This window comes from Maniola hyperantus, chromosome 18 (genome assembly GCF_902806685.2).
Source record: "Maniola hyperantus chromosome 18, iAphHyp1.2, whole genome shotgun sequence".
NCBI lineage: Eukaryota > Metazoa > Arthropoda > Insecta > Lepidoptera > Nymphalidae > Maniola > Maniola hyperantus.
Window position 1 is genome coordinate 8,183,895 of NC_048553.1, and position 21,550 is coordinate 8,205,444.

At 37.6% G+C, this 21,550-nt stretch overlaps 2 protein-coding genes across 5 annotated transcripts; one reads left to right on the forward strand and one right to left on the reverse strand.

Moving 5' to 3' along the window:
- The first annotated feature begins 299 nt into the window (after positions 1 to 299).
- Positions 300 to 7,555, forward strand: LOC117990604 (two pore potassium channel protein sup-9-like). Of its 4 annotated transcripts, none has more exons than XM_069504561.1 (8): positions 300 to 523; positions 725 to 858; positions 2,371 to 2,588; positions 3,042 to 3,216; positions 3,661 to 3,767; positions 3,937 to 4,055; positions 4,954 to 5,065; positions 6,109 to 7,555. In XM_069504561.1, the coding sequence occupies exons 2-8, from the start codon at positions 732 to 734 to the stop codon at positions 6,244 to 6,246; spliced, it is 996 nt and encodes a 331-aa protein (XP_069360662.1). In that variant the 5' UTR covers positions 300 to 523; positions 725 to 731; the 3' UTR covers positions 6,247 to 7,555. The 4 variants fall into 4 exon arrangements, with proteins under 4 accessions (XP_069360662.1, XP_034833953.1, XP_069360663.1 ...); XM_069504562.1 differs by lacking the exon at positions 300 to 523 and adding an exon at positions 1,417 to 1,474 and having other exon boundaries at positions 727 to 858; XM_069504563.1 differs by lacking the exon at positions 300 to 523 and adding an exon at positions 1,417 to 1,478 and having other exon boundaries at positions 784 to 858.
- Positions 7,556 to 10,124: 2,569 nt separating this feature from the next.
- On the reverse strand, positions 10,125 to 20,665 carry Rab1 (RAS oncogene family member Rab1). Its single transcript, XM_034978067.2, has 5 exons — positions 20,478 to 20,665; positions 19,746 to 20,010; positions 15,328 to 15,459; positions 13,806 to 14,020; positions 10,125 to 13,531 (listed from the first exon to the last, which is right to left on the reverse strand). The coding sequence occupies exons 1-4, from the start codon at positions 20,489 to 20,491 to the stop codon at positions 13,820 to 13,822; spliced, it is 612 nt and encodes a 203-aa protein (XP_034833958.1). The 5' UTR covers positions 20,492 to 20,665; the 3' UTR covers positions 10,125 to 13,531; positions 13,806 to 13,819.
- Positions 20,666 to 21,550: the final 885 nt, after the last annotated feature.

A 21,550-nucleotide genomic window follows, 5' to 3' on the forward strand; every position in this document is an offset into this window, starting at 1 on the left:
GTCTCTTTAATAATTGTTATTGATATATTTCGTTGTCTTAAGCAAAATACTATAATAAATAATCATTTATTGGACGAAATTAGATATGAGTCAAGTAGCCTATTATTCAAGTTCTGAGGAGCGGATCCACTAGTTGTATACAAAGTTCGTAGTCTCAGTTCGTAGTACAACCTGGCTCCTATGTCGATGGTTGTATATTAATATTCATGATGAGATCTATTCTTTGGTTGCACGCAGTTACACGTGATTATATACTCTATGATCGGATGTCTATGGTTGTCTGTTACTTGTCAAGTTGTCTGTGTTCTTGTTTTGTTTACAAAATCGATCGAAATAAATTTAAGTACTAATTTGGTTTTACATTTTTAATTAAACCTATCTAAAACTCATAATTTATTATAATGAATTAGAGATCTGTTATGAATATGGCTCTAAATGGATGGGGCTATGACACCAGTGTTTAAATTTGATAAAATTATGTGAACAGGCTACGGACAGGGACAGGATAGAAACCCGAATTTAGGTTTGAAACTCAACATGTTCAAAGTTAAATCTACAGTCTACACTTTGCATAACATGTTAGGAGCTTGGATACAACGACATAAAATATTCCAAAGTTCTAGAGGCTCTCTAAAGTTTACATAAAATTAGTCCGATTTATTAGTTTCATACCATAGGTAGGACTATGGATAATATTTTAATATTTTAAACGAATGACCTTCAGATAAACAATGAAGAGACAGAATGTACGCACATTATCACTTGTAGTGTGCACTTTCACCTATTTGCTGATCGGAGCTGCTGTTTTTGATTCCTTAGAGTCAGACACTGAGAGCAAGAGATGGGAGGTGTTATCAGGTAATATAAACTATGTAGTAGATCCATACTAATATTAGAAGTGCAAAAGTGTGTCTGTCTGCTAGCTTTAGACGCCCATCCGTTCAACTGATTATGACAAAATTTGATACAGAGATAGCTTGCAATTGTGGACATTGTCAATCTTAGTACAAAATAGTTTGCACACTGGAGAGTAACATAGACTGCTTTTTATTAGAGTACCTATGGGATTTTTAAAAACCTAAATCCATGCAGATGAAGTTGTGGGCATCATCTATTCACTTTAATCTAATTAATTGTTTTTTCTGATTAATAACAAGCTGATTATTCGTCAGTAGGTTCCGTTTCACGAGACGCCCAACTTTTGTTCTGTGAAAATTCTCTATACAAGTAGCTATTGTACTATGCTAAAAAAAACCTTGGTGGCTGCTGGACTATTAGACTTATTTGTGCTTCAGCTTTCAAGCCTAATGTGTAGCTGTTTTGTTGTCTGATATCTATTATCCAAAAATGTTTTTCTTTAAATTGTGTAGTGAGAAGGTGTCTGATTTTTATTTTTTTTATTTTTATTCTTTTTAGACTTAGACTGAATGCATACATCCTTTACCTGCTGACAGTGCCATGGCAGAACCACTGAGTAGGTAAATAAAACAGATAAAAAATATATAAATATATAATATAAAATATAATATAATATATAATATAAAACTTTATTAATATCCCTTACTAATTTACATACCTACTATTAGAATGAAAACCACTTTGATATACTTTAGTAGGCTTTTATTCACTGTTCACATAGTAATTATTATTTACATCAACACAAGAGCAAACACCTCCTTTTACGCACCATTTTAGAGTGACGTTTTGCATAGATGCTACTCCGCAGAGCCCGCTACAGATAATAAAATCACCTAGTTTTTATCCGTCTAACACTACAAAATTAAAAAATTATAAAATTACTTAAAATCTTATTCCTATTATTACCAAATACTTAACATTATATTACACTCAGGTAGTTCAAATTATATCCTTAACTCTCCAATTAATAGTAATTTTAATTTTATTTGATTGTTGTGTAAAGGCCGCAAGTGGCGGTACAAGCCTCCTCTAATTACACCTATCTCTGGCCATCATACTCTAAGGTCGCAACTTTCGCAAGGTCACCTTTCCATATTTTTAATGGTCTTCTCTTTGATTCTGATTTTTATGGAGTAGGTAAACATAAGGGCAGAACTCTAGGGTGGAATTGCCGCTGACTAATGTGCCATCTTTCTAACAAAAATCAGATGCATTTTGCAAAACTTGATCACTATTGTAGTAAGCACTGTGGTCTTATTAGTGGGAGGTCCTGGGTTATGGTCCTGAATAAAAATCATGATTTTTTTTAAACATTCGCTTTAATAAAGTATTCTGGTTCCATAAACTACCGCTATACAAAAAAAAATCACATCATTTTATTACTACAGTCCAAGACCCTATTGAACATTCTTGCCTTTTAAAAAGTTGAACCTAATCTATTCTTGTTCACAGACATAAAAAATGGGCTTGTCCGTAAATACAATATAACCCCAGAGGACTATCACATGATAGAGATAGTGATCATAGAGAACAAGCCACATAAGGCTGGCCCTCAGTGGAAGTTTGCAGGTGCCTTCTACTTTGCTACCGTTGTTCTGGCAATGATTGGTTATGGACATTCCACTCCTGTTACGGTCGGTGGGAAGGCCTTCTGTATGGCATATGCAATGGTGAGACTTAGATTTTACATATTTTTTAAAGTTATTTAAAATTTTAAATGCCACAAATTAACATTGTTTGTAATCAAGACATCGAATTATTTTGTTGTTATATTTATTACTATACTATGGTCAGGTCCTTGCTATCCCTGAATTACTGCGACCGTCTCCAATCTATTGTGTTTGCCTCCACTTCACACTTCCTTGTTAAATCATGTGGCCGCCAGATACAGCAGCACCTTCTTGACTGGAATTGAAGTAACATCCTCAGGATAAATGATATGTCTCCCTAAGTGGACGCTACGTTTGTGCATCAGAGCAGGGCAGAAGCAGATAATATGCATCGGAGTCTCGGGAGACTCGTGGCACAGTCTGCAGGTGTCCGAGCCCTTAAGGTTATACATGTGCCTTTTCCTATATAGTTAGAAAAATGCCTTCAATCAAGAATATTCTTTTTATTTCCAGGTGGGTATTCCTCTCGGGTTAGTGATGTTCCAGAGTATCGGCGAACGTCTCAACAAGTTCGCGTCCGTGGTCATCCGGCGAGCCAAGTGCTACTTGCGCTGCAACACCACCGAGGCTACGGAGATGAATCTCATGTTTGCTACTGGGATGCTGTCTTCGATTATTATAACAACTGGTATAAACTAATGATTCTAGGTTTTTTCGTTGTTTAACGACAGTACGCGGCAGACAGTAAAGTACATCGGCCTTTAGAATGACATTTCAGCTTTGTAGAGTGTTGTCTCTGTCACTCATACCGATATGACATTTTATCGGTCTCAACGACAGAGACAATGCTCTACAAATCTGTTTCCTCCTTCTAAATGTCGATTTACATTACTTCGGCCGCGTACTGTAGTGTAGTAGTTACGAGTACGTATCCGAACGAAATATCGATAATCCAAATCATCGTATAGTCCGTACAAAATGACTCTTCACGCGTCATTTTTTAACTCTATGGGTCCAACTATCTGCATGCCAAATTTTAGCCCGATCCGTCCAGTAGTTTGAACTGTGCGTTGATAAATCAGTCAGTCAGTCAGTCAACTTTTCCTTTTATATATTTAGATAAAACATGCAGGTGCGGCCGTGTTCTCTCGCTACGAAGGATGGAGTTACTTTGACAGTTTCTACTATTGCTTCGTGACACTGACCACTATTGGATTCGGCGATTACGTCGCTTTGCAGGTATGTTACGCCATGTAGCGCCACGAGGAAATAAAGTGTATTTTAAATATTAACATTAATATTATATTATTTTAGTTGTTACGACACATTTTATACGCTATGCACGGAGACCACAGAGAAGTTAATATAGTTAATAGTTAATATACATATAATTCTTGTAATTTTCCAGAATGACCAAGCTTTAACAAGTAAACCAGGATATGTAGCGCTGAGTCTGGTGTTCATATTGTTCGGGCTGGCAGTGGTCGCCGCTAGTATTAACTTGCTAGTCCTGAGGTTTATGACCATGTAAGTATATTTTTTAAATGGTCATCTATTAGTGAACAGGCATTTTTCGGTGAAAGAGATTGTGCCCCCTTCACCATCATACCACCGAACTGCAAGACATCGGCCGAGTTTCCGTCCTTATGTCGTCGACATTCCATCTACACGCACGAAACGTTTTGCGTCATCATTCCTCATACGTATGGCTAAAGTTTGGAATACTCTTCCACGATCTGGGTTTCCTACCAATTACAACCCCAGTGTCTTTAAAACAAGAGTTAATAGGCATCTTCTAGGTAAACGCGTCAAATCTTAGGCCACATCATCACTTTCCGTCAGGTGTGATTGTAGTTATTCCGGAGATGAACATAGGCTACTTTTTATCCCGGAAAATCAAAGTCTCCACGTGGTTTTTGAAAAACCTTAATCCGCGCAGACGTAGTCACGGGCATAGAAGTACAATTGGCGGCCTTATCGCTTTGAAACGATCTCTACCAGGCAGTGGCGGATTTTCAGTATTGGCCGCCCTAGGCCCCAGGATTTCGTAAGTACCAGCCGCCCTTTCTCAACACCCATTAATCATGGTCGTAGCCATGAGTTGAGGGGGGGGGGGGGGGGGGGGGGGATTAAAAATTTACCTTTTGATTTGTCAGTAAAATACAATCCTATGACAAATAGGAGCTCGAACGCAGCAGGCGCAATTTTTTTTTGTTACTAAAAAAAAGTTATTTTTGTCATGATTGGCCGCCTCTAATATCTAGCCGCCCTAGGCCCGGGCCTACTGGGCCTTAGGGCAAATCCGCCACTGCTACCAGGCAACCAGGTTGTCTATTTAATGACTAATGAAGGGGTTTAGGTCTTTAGGATTTACAGTTTCTACGTTGGGGCAATTAGTATGTATATAATTCGTAATGATTTGCAGGCAAGCGGAGGAGAACGCTCGGGACGAAGACAAGGACAGTTGTAGGACAATGCTGCCCATCGACGGACACATCTTCGCGGGCCGCCAGCGCTCGCACGAGGACCAGACCTCGGTAACGTACACTTCCACTTTCTCTCTCCCTCCTCTCTCTTTCTCCCTCCCCTCTCTCTTTCTCCCTCCTCTCTCTCTTTCTCCCTCCTCTCTCCCTTTCTCCCTCCTCTCGCTTCCTCTCTTTCGCTCTCTCCCTTTCCAGCCTGTGAACGTTGACTGTTGGACATAGGCTTTCCCTAAAGAGCGCCACCACACCCGGTCCTCAGCCTTCCTCACCCAGCCTTTTTATATCGTCGGTCCATCGTGCTGGAGGGCGCCCCACACGCCTGCTTATACGCGGTCTTCACTCAAGGACTTTCCGGCTCCAACTACAGGCATGACCTGCCCACTGCCACTTCAGCTTGCTAATAGTTTGGGCTATATAAAAGCGAAAGTGTGTTTGTTTGTCTTACAGTCACATCGCAACGGAGCAACGCATTGACGTAATTTATTGCATGAATATAGTCAAAAACCTGGAGAGTGACATAGGCTACTTTTTATCCCGGAAAATCAAAGAGTTCCCACGGGATTTTAAAAAAACCAAATAGCCTAGCCTGCCTATAGTATATCTATAGCAAAACACACTTGTGTACACTGTGTGTTTGTTTGTCCTTCAATCACGTAACGGAATGACGTGATTTTTAGCATAGGTGTAGTTAAACACATGGAGAGTAACATAGGCTACTTTTTATCCCGGAAAATCAAAGATTTCTCACGGGATTTTTAAAAACCTAAATCCACGCGGATGAAGACGCGGGTATCAACAATTGTTAGGTATATCTGGAGAGATATACCTAGCAATTGTTGATATTATACTATGTGTGAAATCGAGAAACCTCCAAGAAGTTATGACATTTCTGTCACCCCTTCGATGTGCCCACTTAGTATTCTTTTTTTTTTTTTTTTAATTTATTTTACGGCCCCTTAGTGTTCTTATTCTAAGGTGTCCACAGACGTCAAACCTACTTTTAAGGGGCCACTGCGAAAAGGCTCCGATACACGACGCCACAGTGTGAAGTATCTCAGGCTGTGGTGTGAGGCTTGAACTTTATATTGCATCAATAGGTGTGCTCGTGCAACTGCCTCGGAAACAAACAGTGCGAGGGCGGCGCGCTGCTCCCGGCCGCGCCCGCGCGCCCGCTGCGTGCACTCACGCGCCGCGCCTCGCTCGCGCCCGAGCTCGTCGAGCGAGCCTCCGTGTAGACCTGCCCCAGTGCTGAGCCCTGCCCGCTTACAGCTCGTTGCCACTTGTAGGGTGTTAGGATCCGTTTTTGTATCGGATACCGCTGCCTCTATTTACACTAGTCTGACTCACACAACAAAGCCGACATCAGACGGAATGCCTCTAAACGTTTTCTTATTCTTCTTCGAAAATAACACATTCTTCCTTGAAACATGCCAAATATTTTAAATAATTATATTCTAGTTGTACCTATATTATAGTAAAGTATTACGTATTGTAGTAGTGCCAAAATTGTACATTTTAAATTATGAGTTAGATAATAGATTATAAGTGAAACGAATTTTGACCTTTGTATGGATCGTGGAAGCCAAAATAATTAGTGATGTGGTACTGTGGCCCTAGTGTAACTTTTCAACAGTGACATGCAAGGACATCAACATCTAGGCGTATGAATGGATTTAGAGGGAAAACACGATGCGTTGCGTTGGCGGTGAGGCGCCTGAGCAGTGCTGCTGCGTCATCCTACATAGAAATCGCTGTACCAACTACCATGCTTGTCGTGCGGCGCCGAACTCCACACGCAATGGACTTTGCACCAGAGAGACGAGGCGGGGAGGGGTGGTGCGGTGCAACGCCATACTTTCTGCCGGAGCGGCAACTAAGTGGCAGTGTGGCGACTGGCGCCCAATACTCAAATCCACAGCGATGGTGCGCCGCAACGCACCGGAAACGCATCGTGTGGCCTCAGACTTAGTATTGATAGGCAAACATAATTTGACAAAATAATACTATGATAAAATTTAAAAAATAAAGTGGATAGCCTTGGCCATGCGCATAATATTGTTGTACACACGGGTAAGGCTGAGATCTATAGAGCGCACTTTGACTTTGCTCAGACTTAAGATTGAGTTAAAACGAGACAGATTTATATGTGAGAGATATACATCTGTCTAGTTTTAACTTTGTCTTAAGTCTAAACAAAGTCAAAGTGAGCTCTATCGATCTCAACATTAGACAGAGAATAAGAATTTAACAAGAAGGGGTTATCACGAAACCTCACGGTTTTTTAACCTAAGTAGAATAACAGTAGTTATAGACGTTATATTGCACATTATTTTATTCTAGTCAAACAAACGCAACCAAACTTTACCAGCTGTGATGTGATGATTATATGATTTGATCTCATTTTTTAAATGTTTATTTAAAGTGAAGCTAAGTATAATAATTTATTACACCGCGTACCTTTTAAGTAGGTATTTACTTAATTTATTTTTTTACCTATTATTTATTGTGCCAAATAAAACTTTTGCCAATAAACTGTTTTTTAAAGTTAAATTTTCTGTTTTATTTTAGTTATTCACGGGAGATTATATCACACCAGAAATATTCGAATGTTATCTCCGTGACAATGACCTAAAACTAATTACCGATTATTAGGAATCCTATCACTTAACTGTGTTACATACACCTACCTAATGAGTAAATAACTAAATACCTACTAATTTTTAGGGTTCCGTACCTCAAAAGGAAAAACGGAAATCTTACAGGATCACTTTGTTATCTCTCTGTCTGTCGGTCTGTTAAGAAACCTACAGGGTACTTCCTGTTGACTTAGAATCATGAAATTTGGCAGGTAGGTAGCAGACATTAGGCGAAAAATCTGAAAACCGTGAATGTCACACAAAAAAAAAAAATTGGGGTCATGAACTAATAATTAGTATTTTCAATTCTCGAAGTAAGATAACTATATCTAGTGGGGTATCATATGAAAGGGGTTCACCTGTGCATTCTAAAACAGATTTTTATGCATCACAGTGAACACACTTTTGAATTATTGTGCAAAATGTCGAAAAAATGCGTCTGTAGTACGCAACCTTAGTTGCGCGAGCCCGACTCGCACTTGGCCAGTTTTTTTCTAGAACCGCCATAATATATAGGTAAGAATGGAGTTAGAGAGTTAGTCTCATTATTTTCTGTCACCCTGACCTTACCTACAATGTATTTGAACAGAATATTATATTTTAGTTTATTTGTAATCTTTTTGTGTGCCGATTGCTTAGGATTCTTTTATCGTTCGTCGGAAACAGGTTTGAATGCGGTTAGAAAAGCACCGAGATGTGAGTATTATTTTATTTTATTATTCAAATTACCAGCCTACTGATTCACTAACTCTGAATGATAGCCACCGAGCTCATTTAAAATGTATTTTTAATCCATTGAAGGTTTTCTACGAAGAAATATTTTATTTTCACTCAGTAAAGCAGTCATGTAGAACCAACCAATGTCAAATAAGCTCGGTGGCTATCATTCAGTATTAGACACTGCTACCTCCCTAGCCTCATCCTACTCTATGGGGCGAGCACGGTTGACGTGCGGGGCGTCTCCCCACCCCATACCTCGATTGCTATCTCGACCTGTCGCCTACTATACATACCTACTAGTTTTATTAAGTTAAAAATTCAGAATGCAAGAATCTACCTCACTACCTTCCTATCTAATTGAATAGCGATTACCAAAGTTATTTAATAAAATTTTAAAATAATTTGCAATTTATTAAAATCAGCACCAAAAAATTGAATTATCTATTCTATTCAATCATCTTTTTGTAAGTTGCTAAGTTGTGTGTGAAATTAGAAATCAATTTTTTCAGGGCCTTAACCTACATATACCTACAGCCGATTTCGAGTTTCGGTACCTCGATAGTCGACATCGTCCTTTGTTACATATCTGCCTAATTTAATTACCTACGTTTGAATTGTAATTTAGGGAACCTGCCGTGGCTGGGCATGGGGGTCCGATGCAATGGATGTCCGCCACACGGCTGTGAAGACGACGAAGCTATCATACATGGATTCTGCTGCGGGTGCGCTTATGGACTTGGTAAGTAATTTTTTTTTAACCTACCTACCTATTTTTTGGTAGCCTTTAATTGGTAGGCGGCAGAAAGTAATGACATTTCGGCTTTGTAAAGCGTTTTCTCTGTCACTATATGACGTTTTGTCGGTCTCAACGACAGGGACAACGCTTTACAAATTTGCTATCTCCTAAAGGTTGATGTACACCACTTTCGGCCGCGTACTGTATGTTGGTCTACATAAAAATTTGCAATTTTCTTAGTTTTGTTTATCACTTTATTATATAGATTGATTTTTTTTTACAGATAGGGTGCCAGTCTTGTGTCCGGACTTTCTTCAATGCCCCCTCAACTTGCACGGGCTCTGCCACGACTACGAATACATGATGCATTGTTGCTGTTAATCATATGATTAGAGAGTTATTTCATTCCTATTAAAGTAGTAGTGTTTTTCGACATTTTGCACGATAATTCAAAAACTATGATACATAAAAATAAATAAAAATCTGTTTTAGAATGTACTGGTGAAGACCTTTCATATGATACCCCACTTGATATAGTTATCTCACTTCGAAAGTTGAAAATACTAATTATTAGTACATGACCACAATTTAATTTTTTTTGTGTGATCTAACCCTAAATTTACGGTTTTCAGATTTTTCCCCAAATGTCAGCTATAAGATGTACCTACCTGCCTAGGTCAAGGGGAAGTACCCTGTAGGTTTCTTGACAGACAGACGGACAAACAGACAGACAACAATGTGATCATATAAGGGTTCCGTTTTTCCTTTTGAGGTACAGAATCCTACAAAAATTATCACATCATCTTTTAAAATCTGATTGGTCGACTCTCCGCTCCGCTTAGGTGGAAACCGGGTCTAAGGGTGAGATCTATAAAGCGCACTCTGACTTAGCTTAAGAGCTATGTCTCTCACATAAATCTGTCTCGTTTTAACTGAATCTTAAGTCTGAGCAAAGTCAATGTGCGCTCTATAGATCTTAGCCTTAGTGCTGCAGTCTGTTTAGGGCTTAAAATAAAACATCTTTAAATAGCATATTGTTTTAATTTCTAAGAAACCCTCAATACAGAATTACAGTGGGTTAGCGGATCGAGTATGTAAACTTAACATTCTTCACATAATAGTACAAAAATAACATTACTTGAGTAAGTTACAGTAATTAATATTATCAAAACAATATAAATTAATTTCATTGGGCTCGATGTTGTAAATAACAATTGTAAAGCATTTTTAATTTCATAACATTGATTTATGCAAGTGAGAAACAAAGGTTGTTTACCTATCAAAAGATTTCTCCAATTAGACAAAGTAAGAATAACACGCCGAAAATTATTCAGGTCAGATTTTTGTCCTCAATTTTTTCATTGAAGGGATATAAACATAATATGTATAGGTGCTACCTATCTTCTTCTTATTTTGCTTTGTGGCTTTCAGTAGTGCCAAGGTAGGCTAGATTTTTTGGTAGTTTCACAAATTTCATCAATAGCTGCGAGATTCTTGTTACTCAAATCTAGGATGGTTAGGTGTCTTCTATGTTCTGCGCTGCGCTTCGTCAGATGTGCGCCGGTCCTAAACGTATTTTTTTATTATTCATTACAGGCGCATGCTTGACCACGATCACACCTGATGGGAAGTGATGATGTGGCATAAGATGGGACGCGTTTGCCTAGAAGGAATGTGGACGACATAGGTATAAGGTATATTTTCATAAGAACGACGACTGTGACAACTTTTACATTACCTATATTATATTGTTATTTAAAACATCGAGCGATATTTTTTTTAATTTATCACATCATCAAAGTGATAATATCATCAGTATATATTATTGAATGTCTTTTAATTAATACTATGTTCCCACTTGATTGTAATCGATGGCTATAAGTAAGTTTACTATACATCTGTCTAATTTCACTAAGGCCAATTTGCTATATCTACAATTTTGTGTTAAAATATACAGTGTACACTCTATAACGAATTCCAAGGGACCAAACATTTTCTTTCCTAACGAAAGTATGTCCATATGGGTATGAGTTTAATGTAAAGGTTAAATAAACCAAACTCAAGTCTCAAACAATGTTTCTAATATAAGGAGTATTTCGTTACAGAGAGTTTACACTGTATATGACACTGTTCGAAATAAGAAGTTCTAACACAAAATTTTGAACACAGCACAACCCCAGTACGCATTTACGATTGATAGATTGATAAATGACATTATATATACGGAATAACACCCAGTGCAGAAGAAGTTATAAAAAAATTAGTACCTCGGTGACGTTTGGAACGAGGAAACGCAACAGAAGCTTCGACAAACAAAATTAGCCTACGCACGAAATGGACAACGTTCAGACACGACAAGTTCCTATTACTTTACAAACACCAGCGACTCACTTTCCCTTGTGTATTTATTATTTATGATTTATAATGCTGATCACACATTAGGGTGGATCCACACCTGCGCACGTGCACGAACATTGTGTGGACGTATTCTTTTCTTGTTTGGTGGGTTTTTAAAGTGCCTGACTACCACAATGCACTTTGCCAGTGTCAAATAGCTTTAATGAGGCACATTGTGTGGAGTTTTTCACGAGCGGTTTGCAAGCGACTCGCATGCATTTCGTCACTCATGCCGTGCACGTGTTCGTGAGTACTGAGTACTCGTGAGTGTTCAGTATCATGCACGTGAACTGCTTCTGAATTTATAGCGTAGTGCGCGTGCACTAACGGTAATGATTTCTTGCATGTGCGGAGGTGTGGATCCACTCTTATAACCGATTCGAATGCGAACAGCTTATTAAAGGCTTAGTCTCACTAGGCGAATTGTTTCCAGCTGACTGTTTGCCTGAGCTGTTATTATCAAATAATATTTTCAACAGAGCGGTCACACTACGAATACAGTTCTCAGCAAATTACTCATCGATTTCTTAGAGCCGTTGCGGCTGATTTGTTTGATAAAACACCCGCACAATGTTATCTCCGATTTGCAGCTTATGCTAAAATCTATAGAGCGTACTTTGACTTTGCTCAGACTTATGATAGAGTTAAAACGAGACAGATTTATATAGAGTATACTAAAATCTGTCTCGTTTTAACTGTCTTAAGTCTAAGCAAAGTCAAAGCGTGCTCTATAGATCTCAGCCTCAATCAGCTTGCATTTTTTTCAACTGGCTTTACGGCTATGGGTTCTAGCCCTTTTGAGCAGCCAGCAGTCGGCAGTCGACCACAAACTATACACCTAGTGACACCGCGCGCTTAACTTGGACAATATTTATTTAGTAATTTAGTATTCACCTTAAATACCGATGATCACACAAGGTTCGTAACGCTAGATACAATAACATTTAACATTTCGCATATTGCGTCGCGCTCAGTTCTAGCCATTATCTTAAACATTCTAGGAAGTCAAGAAGTAAATAGGGAGAATTACATCATCAAAATACATGGACTATATCCGTAATATATCTTGAGTGACTAAACTAGCCGTGGACACATTACATTTTTTTTAAATTACAGTATCATGACTGTAATTTAAAAAAATGTTAATGATTTATATGACAATCGCCAGAAAAATAATATTATGACAAGTAGGCATATTACAAGAGCGTACAGTGACCAAAATTGGAGTTTCAAGGTGCTAAAATGGCGACCTCGCACCGAAAAGCGCAACTGCGCTTCCAACTGGAAGACCCGCCACCAGATGGGCAGGCGTCATCAAACGAGTCGCAAGGAGCCGCTGGATTCAGGCGACTGAATGATGGAAGTCCTTACAAGAGGCCCATGTCCAGCAGTGTATGTCTATCGGTTGATATTGATGGTAAACGTCTTAAAAAATGGCCTTGACTGTGTAGTACTCGATTTTTATGTATCTGGCGAATCGAAGGGTGCGCGAAGGGATTTGTACTGCGCGGCTGCACGCGATTGGTTAATCCGTCGGCTCTTGCTTTCCGCGTTGCGTTAACTTTCTCTAACACGCCTTTACACTGTATTTCTCATTTTATAATTACAACACCTACAGATTACAGCTTGCCAGGCAGATATTGACAAAACTTGTGTTTAGAGTAACCCTCTAGATACGTTCAACTTTTTTCACACAACTCTCCCCAATTACTTCTCAGTCTCGCAGAATCCTATTTTGGAATTACAGCACGAAATTAACCTACGATACTCATTATATATAAACATGTATAAACATACGCCCATCCATTCCACCTCGTTCTCCATTTAACTAACAATATATCGGACAATAGCAACGTAAACGGAGTTAGCTTATGACGTACGTTACCACGAGCACGGGCTCGGCACTATAATATATATAATTTAACTTTATTTATAATAGGGATGCGATCGTGAATTATTTTGTGGTAATTGCATTTTAATTGCCGGTCAGCGGCCGGCGCCCCGACCTCCGCGCTGTTACCTGCCGCCAGCCTGCCGTTGGAAAGAGAAAAACTATTACTTATACATACAACATTGATTATATTTTCGGTGTCGAGTAAAAATGGTTGTTTGTCGCTCGCTTACCTGACTGACATATTATCAACATACAGCTAAGTCTAAAAATCAAATGACCCTCCTTTGGGCTTCGCCTCAGTCAGGTAAAAAAGTCTAAAAAATTTGCACGTAGGTTCTCTGAAAGATCTTTTTTTTTAGTTGATCTCCGCCGCCATCGTCATGGACTACTGAATCATGAGAGTATGCGTACCGTGTGCGTCGTGTTCAGCAGCAGGACGACTTGCCGGTGTCGATGGGGCGGCCCTGGTCGATCTTGACCGCGGGCCCGCCGGGCGCGGTGCCGGCGGACGGCGGCCCCACGCGCGCCTTGATCTCCGCCGCCATCGTCATGAAGGCCTGCTCCACATTAGTGGAGTTCTTCGCTGACGTCTCGAGGAACGGTATTCCCAGTTGCTCTGCGTATTGCTGTGGAAAAAGTTTATTCTCCTTACATTCACTCTACATAAGACCCCTCATCAACAGAGCTTATGTTTAATTTTTGTGATCATGACTGTGTGCACAATCGCAAACGTGAGTGGTCAAGTAAAAAGGAACCTGCTGCGCGATTGCCGGAGAATGACATCTACAATATCACGATCACAATCATCTCTGATTGGTTAACGTTCGCTCACTATTGGCTACAATGCATTGTTGCAACAAGAATCGCACAAATTCAGCCAATCAGAACAATTGAGATTGTAATAATGATTGATGCTTGAGGTTTTAGACTAGAGTTTGAAAGGATTCGTGTATTGAAACTGCTTATGACTTTCGATATCAAAAAAAATAATAGTATTTCACTAAAAAATCTGTTTGGATCAAAATAAAGATGAAAGTCCAAAGAGGCTCAAAATCATCAAAGAACCATTTTCAATCACTTCAGGTCTCTTTTCCTTTGACAACTACCAGATATAAATGTCTATTTGTTTTCTGCAAGATAATAATATTAAAGAGTAATCTTTTGTTAAAAGTAAAGCTGGAGACTTAGAACTTATTTGGTTTTATTGACTTTTTTTCTACAAAAATACTATCCAAATATCCAGTGCAAGCTGTGGTAGCCTAGTGGTTAGGACGTCCGCCTTCCAATCGGAGGTCGGGGGTTCGATCCCGGGCACGCACCTCTAACTTTTCGGAGTTATGTGCGTTTTAAAGTAATTAAAATATCACTTGCTTTAACGGTGAAGGAAAACATCGTGAGGAAACCTGCATGCCTGAGAGTTCTCCATAATGTTCTCAAAGGTGTGTGAAGTCTGCCAATCCGCACTTCGCCAGCGTGGTAGACTAAGGCCAAAACCCTTCTCACTCTGAGAGGAGACCTGTTCTCTGTAGTGAGCCGGTGATGGGTTGATCATGATGATGATGATGATCCAGTGCAAAATAAATTTCCACTTTGTTTACAAATCTCACTCACTAAGTTCAAGATCATGTTGGATAGTGCAAGCTTTGGCAATTTTGGCATACATCCAAAATGTATCAAACAAGAGGAGGTATGTATGTATTTAGTGAAAGTATGTTTACTTTACTGAGATGTCATTGTACTTTTATCTTTCATTTACTAAACATAGTCCAACCATTTTGTAGAATTTCAATATTATGCCCCTATAATATAAAAATAATATAAATAAATTCAGAGCCTCAATAGCTCAACCGGTAAAGGAGTGGTTGGAGAGGAAAGGGAAATATTAGTCATTTAACATGGCTAATATTCTTAAAAAAAAAAAATTAGAGCATACCTTAGCTGTGGTATAGTCGACCACCTTCTTTGTCGTGAGATCACACTTGTTGCCAACGAGCAGCTTGTTGACGTTGTCGCACGCGTAGCGATCAATCTCCTCCAGCCACTGTTTTACGTTACTGAACGAGTCCTGAGGAACAAAGAAATTATTCCCATTGTTATTAACATTTTATTGTTTCATTTTACTGTTATTAACAGTTTATTGTTGTATTGTTGTTGTTCATTGTTGTTTTATTGTTAAACAGTTCCTATTAAGTTTAACTATTTAAGGTACCGTAGTTACAGTACCTGGCAGAAAATACTGTACATAGACCTTTAGAAATAGGTAGCGGTTTCATAGAGCGTTGTCTCTGTCATTGAGACCGACAAAGCGTCACATAGGTATGAGTGACAGAGACAACGCTCTACAAAGCCGAAATCTCTAGAGGTTGATGTACAATGTTTCCTGCCGGCTACTGTAGGTGAAATTGCACTGACTTGTACGAAGCGATTTGCTTCCTTGTTTCTAATACACACTGCTAAAGTATGGAATGTTCTTCTGGCTTGTGTTTTCCCTACTCGCTATAATATTGGTATCTTCAAAAGAAGAGTGAATAGGCACATTCTAGGCAGGTGTGCTCCACTTTGGGTCACTTCATCTCCTACTGTTTGGTGTGATTGCATTCAAGCGCAAGCCTACATAGTTAAAAAGAAGATCCAGACTACAAATGGATACAAAACTATTGCCATTACCTCAGCTTCGAATTATCTTAAAACATAGTGAACTTACCATTGACAAAATATCTCAAAATCATCCCTTGATAGATATTTGAGTGTGCTTAAAAGTTAATTAAGTAAATATTACTAGTGACATGTTTTCACTGGTTATCATTACACATGCACTAATTAACTTTTCTATTTTCAAAGTATTAGTTTCAACATAAACTAAAACAGCATACTAACAATACTTAAATTGGGATATCAAGATAATAAAATATTTAATCATATTATGATATGATAGCCTAATTAACATATGTATATTATGTAAAATAATGTAAATCTGTATAATATGTATATACAAATTAAGGTAATAAGAGAAACCCATATACACTAAGGATTTTCAATATTTGAGAGAATTTTAAAGCATACAAGTGATTCATCAACCTCAAGGGCCCCATATATGGTACGATTCGTCGCTTCGATCTGCAATTTTACGAAAATCGTAACCACCTATAGCGCGCTTCTAAAATGCTATTCACACACGATACGATTAGTTTTTACAATCAATCATTTACTTGTTTGAAACTGAACTATGGTATACTTTACAGAACGAGGCTTGATGGTAATCTTTGTTTTGTTTTCCTTGTAGGCTCTTGATCTTTCAATAACTCTATGAATTTGATCAAAATAATAATTATCATTACTCCATGTAGTCATTTTAAAGCATCAGGTAAGTATACAGCGCGGCGTTTCATTTTAGTGTAAATATGTGACGGAAAAGGCAACGGCACGCGCGCGTGCGACAAAGATTTATGTATTGTAATGAAAAATTGTGTGATGAAATGAAGAAATAATTACGGAATGAAAAATGAACGAGAGAGAAAAAATCGAGTGATAGATCGCAAAGAGATAGAATTAGTTTAGTTGCAATTTCCGGTCTCTGGTTAATTATAAATATTGTTAATGATATTGACATACACTATCGTCTGAAACGACGATTCGTAAACACAAATCGTACTGTATAAATGGGGCAGTCTGAAACGACGACGGATTGTCAAGACGTTTATCGTACTGTATATAGGGCCTCTCAGTTTAGTAAACTCAGTTTAACAGCTAATTTGGCCAGAAGCCAAGTAAACCAGGCAAATATTTAATGATCGTAAGATGAATTTAATAACTCAATAGAGTGTACTGTAATTTTATTAGTAATTACAGTGAGAACATTAACACCTGTCTCGACAAGTGCCAAGGTTACAGTGCAATATAATATTTAGTTATTACTTTAATTTTTTTGTCTAATATATAAAAATTGATCCTATGAAGTAAGATCTTAATAAGATGTGATAACCTACCAGGTCAGGGGATTGATCTCGAGCATGCACCTCTATAATAATCATCCCCATACAAGAGGCGTTGTGCAAGTCATTCCAAAGCTAGTTAGTATTTTCATATTTCTTCTTTTTCTTTGGATTGAGCACATTTTTTTTCAAATATACATAGAATATACCTACCTACTTAAAAGCTGTTCTTTATTGAAAAGTTAACTGTCCTACAATATACAAAAACTAGCTTATTCCCGCGACTTCGTCTACATAGACTACACAAATTTTAAACCCCTATTAGACTGAATTTGAGATTGAATTTTCAACAATCCTTTCTTAGTGGATGTCTACGTCATAATAGCTATCTGCATGCCAAATTTTGCCTGTTCCGTCCAAAGGTTTGAGTTGTGTGTTGATAGATAGGTCAGTCAATCAGTCAGCTTTTCTTTTTATATATATAGCAGATATTGCTCCTAGTTTAAAAAGTTACTAGAACTAGATTTAATACCAAAGTGCATATGAAACTTAATTTAAAAATCTTTTGTCTGACAGTAATGTTATGCAGTATGGAGCACTATGGTTTTCATTCTTTTCAATCATAGGAATAAGGAAAACCAAGTAAAAATTATATCATAGTTATTAAATATCACTAAACATATCAAAATTCACAGTAAATGAATTTAAGTTATCATAATATTATACCAGAAATGTATATTCATTTCTGTATGTAATGCAAACAACCTTGAATTGTCAACACAAGTAATAAAACAAAAAATTCAAATTCTGGTGTAAAACAATTCGTACCAATAATATCATCGTCATCATCATGATCAACCCATAGCCGGATCACTACAGAACACAATGTCTCCTCTCAGAGTGAGAAGGGGTTTTGGCCATAGTCTACAACGCTGGCGCAGTGCGGATTGGCAGACTTCACACACCTCTGAGAACATTATGGAAACTCTCAGGCATGCAGGTTTCCTCACGATTTTTTCCATCAGCATTAAAGCAAGTGATATTTAATTAAATGCACATAACTCCAAAAAGTTAGAGGTGCATGTTCAGGATTAAACCCCCAACCTCTGATTACAAGGCAGATGTCCTAATAACTAGGCAATCACAGCTTCTGTGCCAATTTTCTTCTTCTTCTTCTAGTGCCATCTTCTACCGGAGGTTGGCAATCATTAAGGCTAACTGGATCTTGTTTATGGGCAGATTACACCTACCGAGTAGTGAAGCTGGACAGTAAAGTGTTACTCGGCCGAGAGAAATTGCAGCGAAATTGCACTCGTTAAAGTGTTTATACCAACCAAGTACTCAGCCGAGGACACTGACTCGCCACTGTACTCGGTAGGTGTGATCTGCCCTTTACCGCTGCCCTAAACAGTGACCTGGTACTCATGTTGCCAATATTTTATTTATTTTTATTATTCTTATTTTTGAAAGGTGAAAATATGTGTCTATCTGTGACTGTTTCAAAACCCATCCTAGTAACAGATTTTGTCGAAATTTCGTAAAGAGCTTGCATTTCGGAGAGAGACATAGACTACTTTTTATCCTGGAAAATCAAAAAATTCCAACTAGATTTTTTAAACCGAATCACACATGGATGAAGTTGTGGGCATCATCTATTTGGTACAGATATAGTTTGCATCCTGAAACAGATACTCTATATATATACTAGAAAAATCAAATAATTCCTGGAGGATTTAAAACAATAAATCCATGCAAACAAAGTAGTGGGCATCATAATATCATAATGTGGAGGTTTCTTTTGTTGCATTACTTTACATTAATTCAATTTAAAATTAATTACTTATTTCAAGCTTAATTGTTTGTAAATAGTAATTATTATAATAATTTATGTTACATCCACTTTATTTAAAATTACATAATGTGAAATATAATTAAATAAATAAATTTGTTAGGTAGGAGTAATTATAAAATTTATATTCGAACTAGGTATCATATTATATTAAAATTGATAATGCCTGTGTGGCTGTCTGGATATAGGTTTTTAAAAATCCTACAGTAATTATTTTATTTTCTGGGATAAAAAGCAGCTTAGATGTGTTAATTCAGGTTGCAATCCTAATAAGACTACATAAAGGTTGTCTATTACTACTTTGTCAGTGTGAGTTTAGGTTTTTATAAATACCATGGGAACTCAGATTTTTCATGATAAATAGAAGTCTATACCCATCTCCTGGATGGAAGCTATCTCTGTACTTTTCATCAAATTAAGTCAAGTGTATGGACTGTGAAAGGGTAACAGACAGATAGGAAGACACATACACACAACACATTTCACATTTATGATAATATTAGTATGGATTTATTTTAGAAGAAAAAATTATTTCTTTTTTTTAAGTGTATAAAAAGGGAAAGTACCTACCTGATCTGTGCAATCATAAACAATGATGATTCCATGTGCTCCTCTGTAATAAGATGAAGTGATTGTTCTGAACCTCTCTTGACCCGCTGTGTCCCATATTTGTAACTTTATTGTCTTTCCGTCTAAGTCTAAAGTTCTAATTTTAAAGTCCACTCCAATTGTACTGATATAGCTTTCTGTGTAGGTGTCGTCGGCAAATCTGAGTAAGAGACAAGACTTTCCCACACCTGAGTCTCCAATCAAGAGGAGTTTAAACAAGTAGTCGCTGGAAACAATGACAAATATGTTAATGCACCTGATTCATTTACGCGTGTGTAAAGTACAACATCGATATACTACGGAATGATAAACACGCAAATCTGTGACCTCAGGAGGGAGGCGTATCTTTGTCTTTCTAAACAAAGAAACCAAAGTGAAACCAGCTCTTGGCTGGACCTTAACGTTACAATTTTTTATCATACGGGCGGAAGCGTAAAGCAAGAGCAAAGAGATCAGTCGAACACATTCACACAAGTTTCGTGATTACGTTTCGATTTCGTTGGTACTATAAACGTAATGAGTCACCACAATTTTTTTGTACATACAAGTAATAGTCAATTTTGTAAGCTCTTGAACTTTTCATTATGGAATAGTACTTTAGAAAGACAGATGTTAAGAATTGATATATGAAAATGCTAAAATTGAAATGAAATTCAGCCCATCCTTGTTTGATATAAGCAAAGGAATACTTACTATTCTGGATTCATTTTGTACTATAAATGTCTTCGAAACAAAATGATTGCGTAGTGGACTATAAAGAAATGGAATGAGTTCTCTTTGTTTAACTTTTATTGCAGCGCAAAACACAAAATATTATAATATTATACGTAGATTAATGGCCGCCGACACTGTGAAACACCCACACTGACGTAAGTCAAAAATTCACTTTATGGCAGGAGTGCCACTTGGCAAAAAGCAAAAATAAATAACGTTCGAAAAGATAACAATGCGAATAATTAATAAATTCCAATTACAGTCAAAATGGGTAACATTAGTATAATAGCGGGGGTTTGAAGTTTTGCGTATATTAATCTGTGGACTTTTATGACAAAGTTATTTCTAAACCGTTGCCACTGAAAATTACTGTTTAATAACCTTTTCTTACAGTTTTCAATAAATTATTTTGTTTAGGTATCGCCCATAGATTATCTACTATATTATGTATCGCCCATGGATCTAAGAATCACGGATTTATACTATAGTCCATGTACATCTGTGGTATCACCACGGATTTATACTATAGTCCATGTACATCTGTGGTATCGCCACGGATTTATACTATAGTCCAAGCTATAGCCAGATTGAGCATTTTTCACAAAAAACGTGCCGAATGAGAAGTCAAACTGGATAATGTCATCTCTTTCTAAATAGGGTAACCATATTTTCATAAAATGATTTATACAGCAATAACTGACTGGGACTAATCCAGATATATTGCTACATAATATTGCTGTTTCCTTGTGGACCCAAATCTTCAACGAATTATTTTGGATAGGAGTGAAAAAAGTCAGCCATGTGTTTAGATATCTGTTTTATTATAGGTATTTTATAATCCTGATGTTAAGTTTAGCGGTTAATATACCTAAATTAAATTTATGCGCCATGTTCCTAATGTAATTTTACACGTCTTATAAAATATCACATTAAAACGCACATAACTCCGAAAAGTTAGAGGTGCGCTGTCTATTTGAACGGGCTAATCTTCGGAACGGCAGAACCCAAAGAGTATATAATCACTACGCAGAACCTATGTAGACGGGACTTTC

Bases quoted from the DNA above. Each gene is read 5' to 3' on its own strand.
- LOC117990604 (XM_034978062.2), top strand. From the start codon at position 732: ATGAAGAGACAGAATGTACGCACATTATCACTTGTAGTGTGCACTTTC. The intron at 3,768-3,936 runs GTATGTTACGCC...GTAATTTTCCAG, and splicing joins GCGATTACGTCGCTTTGCAG to AATGACCAAGCTTTAACAAG. The intron at 4,056-4,953 runs GTAAGTATATTT...AATGATTTGCAG, and splicing joins GTCCTGAGGTTTATGACCAT to GCAAGCGGAGGAGAACGCTC.
- Rab1 (XM_034978067.2), bottom strand. The intron at 15,460-19,745 runs GTAGGTACTTTC...TTTGTTCCTCAG, and splicing joins TTTATGATTGCACAGATCAG to GACTCGTTCAGTAACGTAAA. The intron at 14,021-15,327 runs GTATGCTCTAAT...CTTTTTCCACAG, and splicing joins TCGACTATACCACAGCTAAG to CAATACGCAGAGCAACTGGG.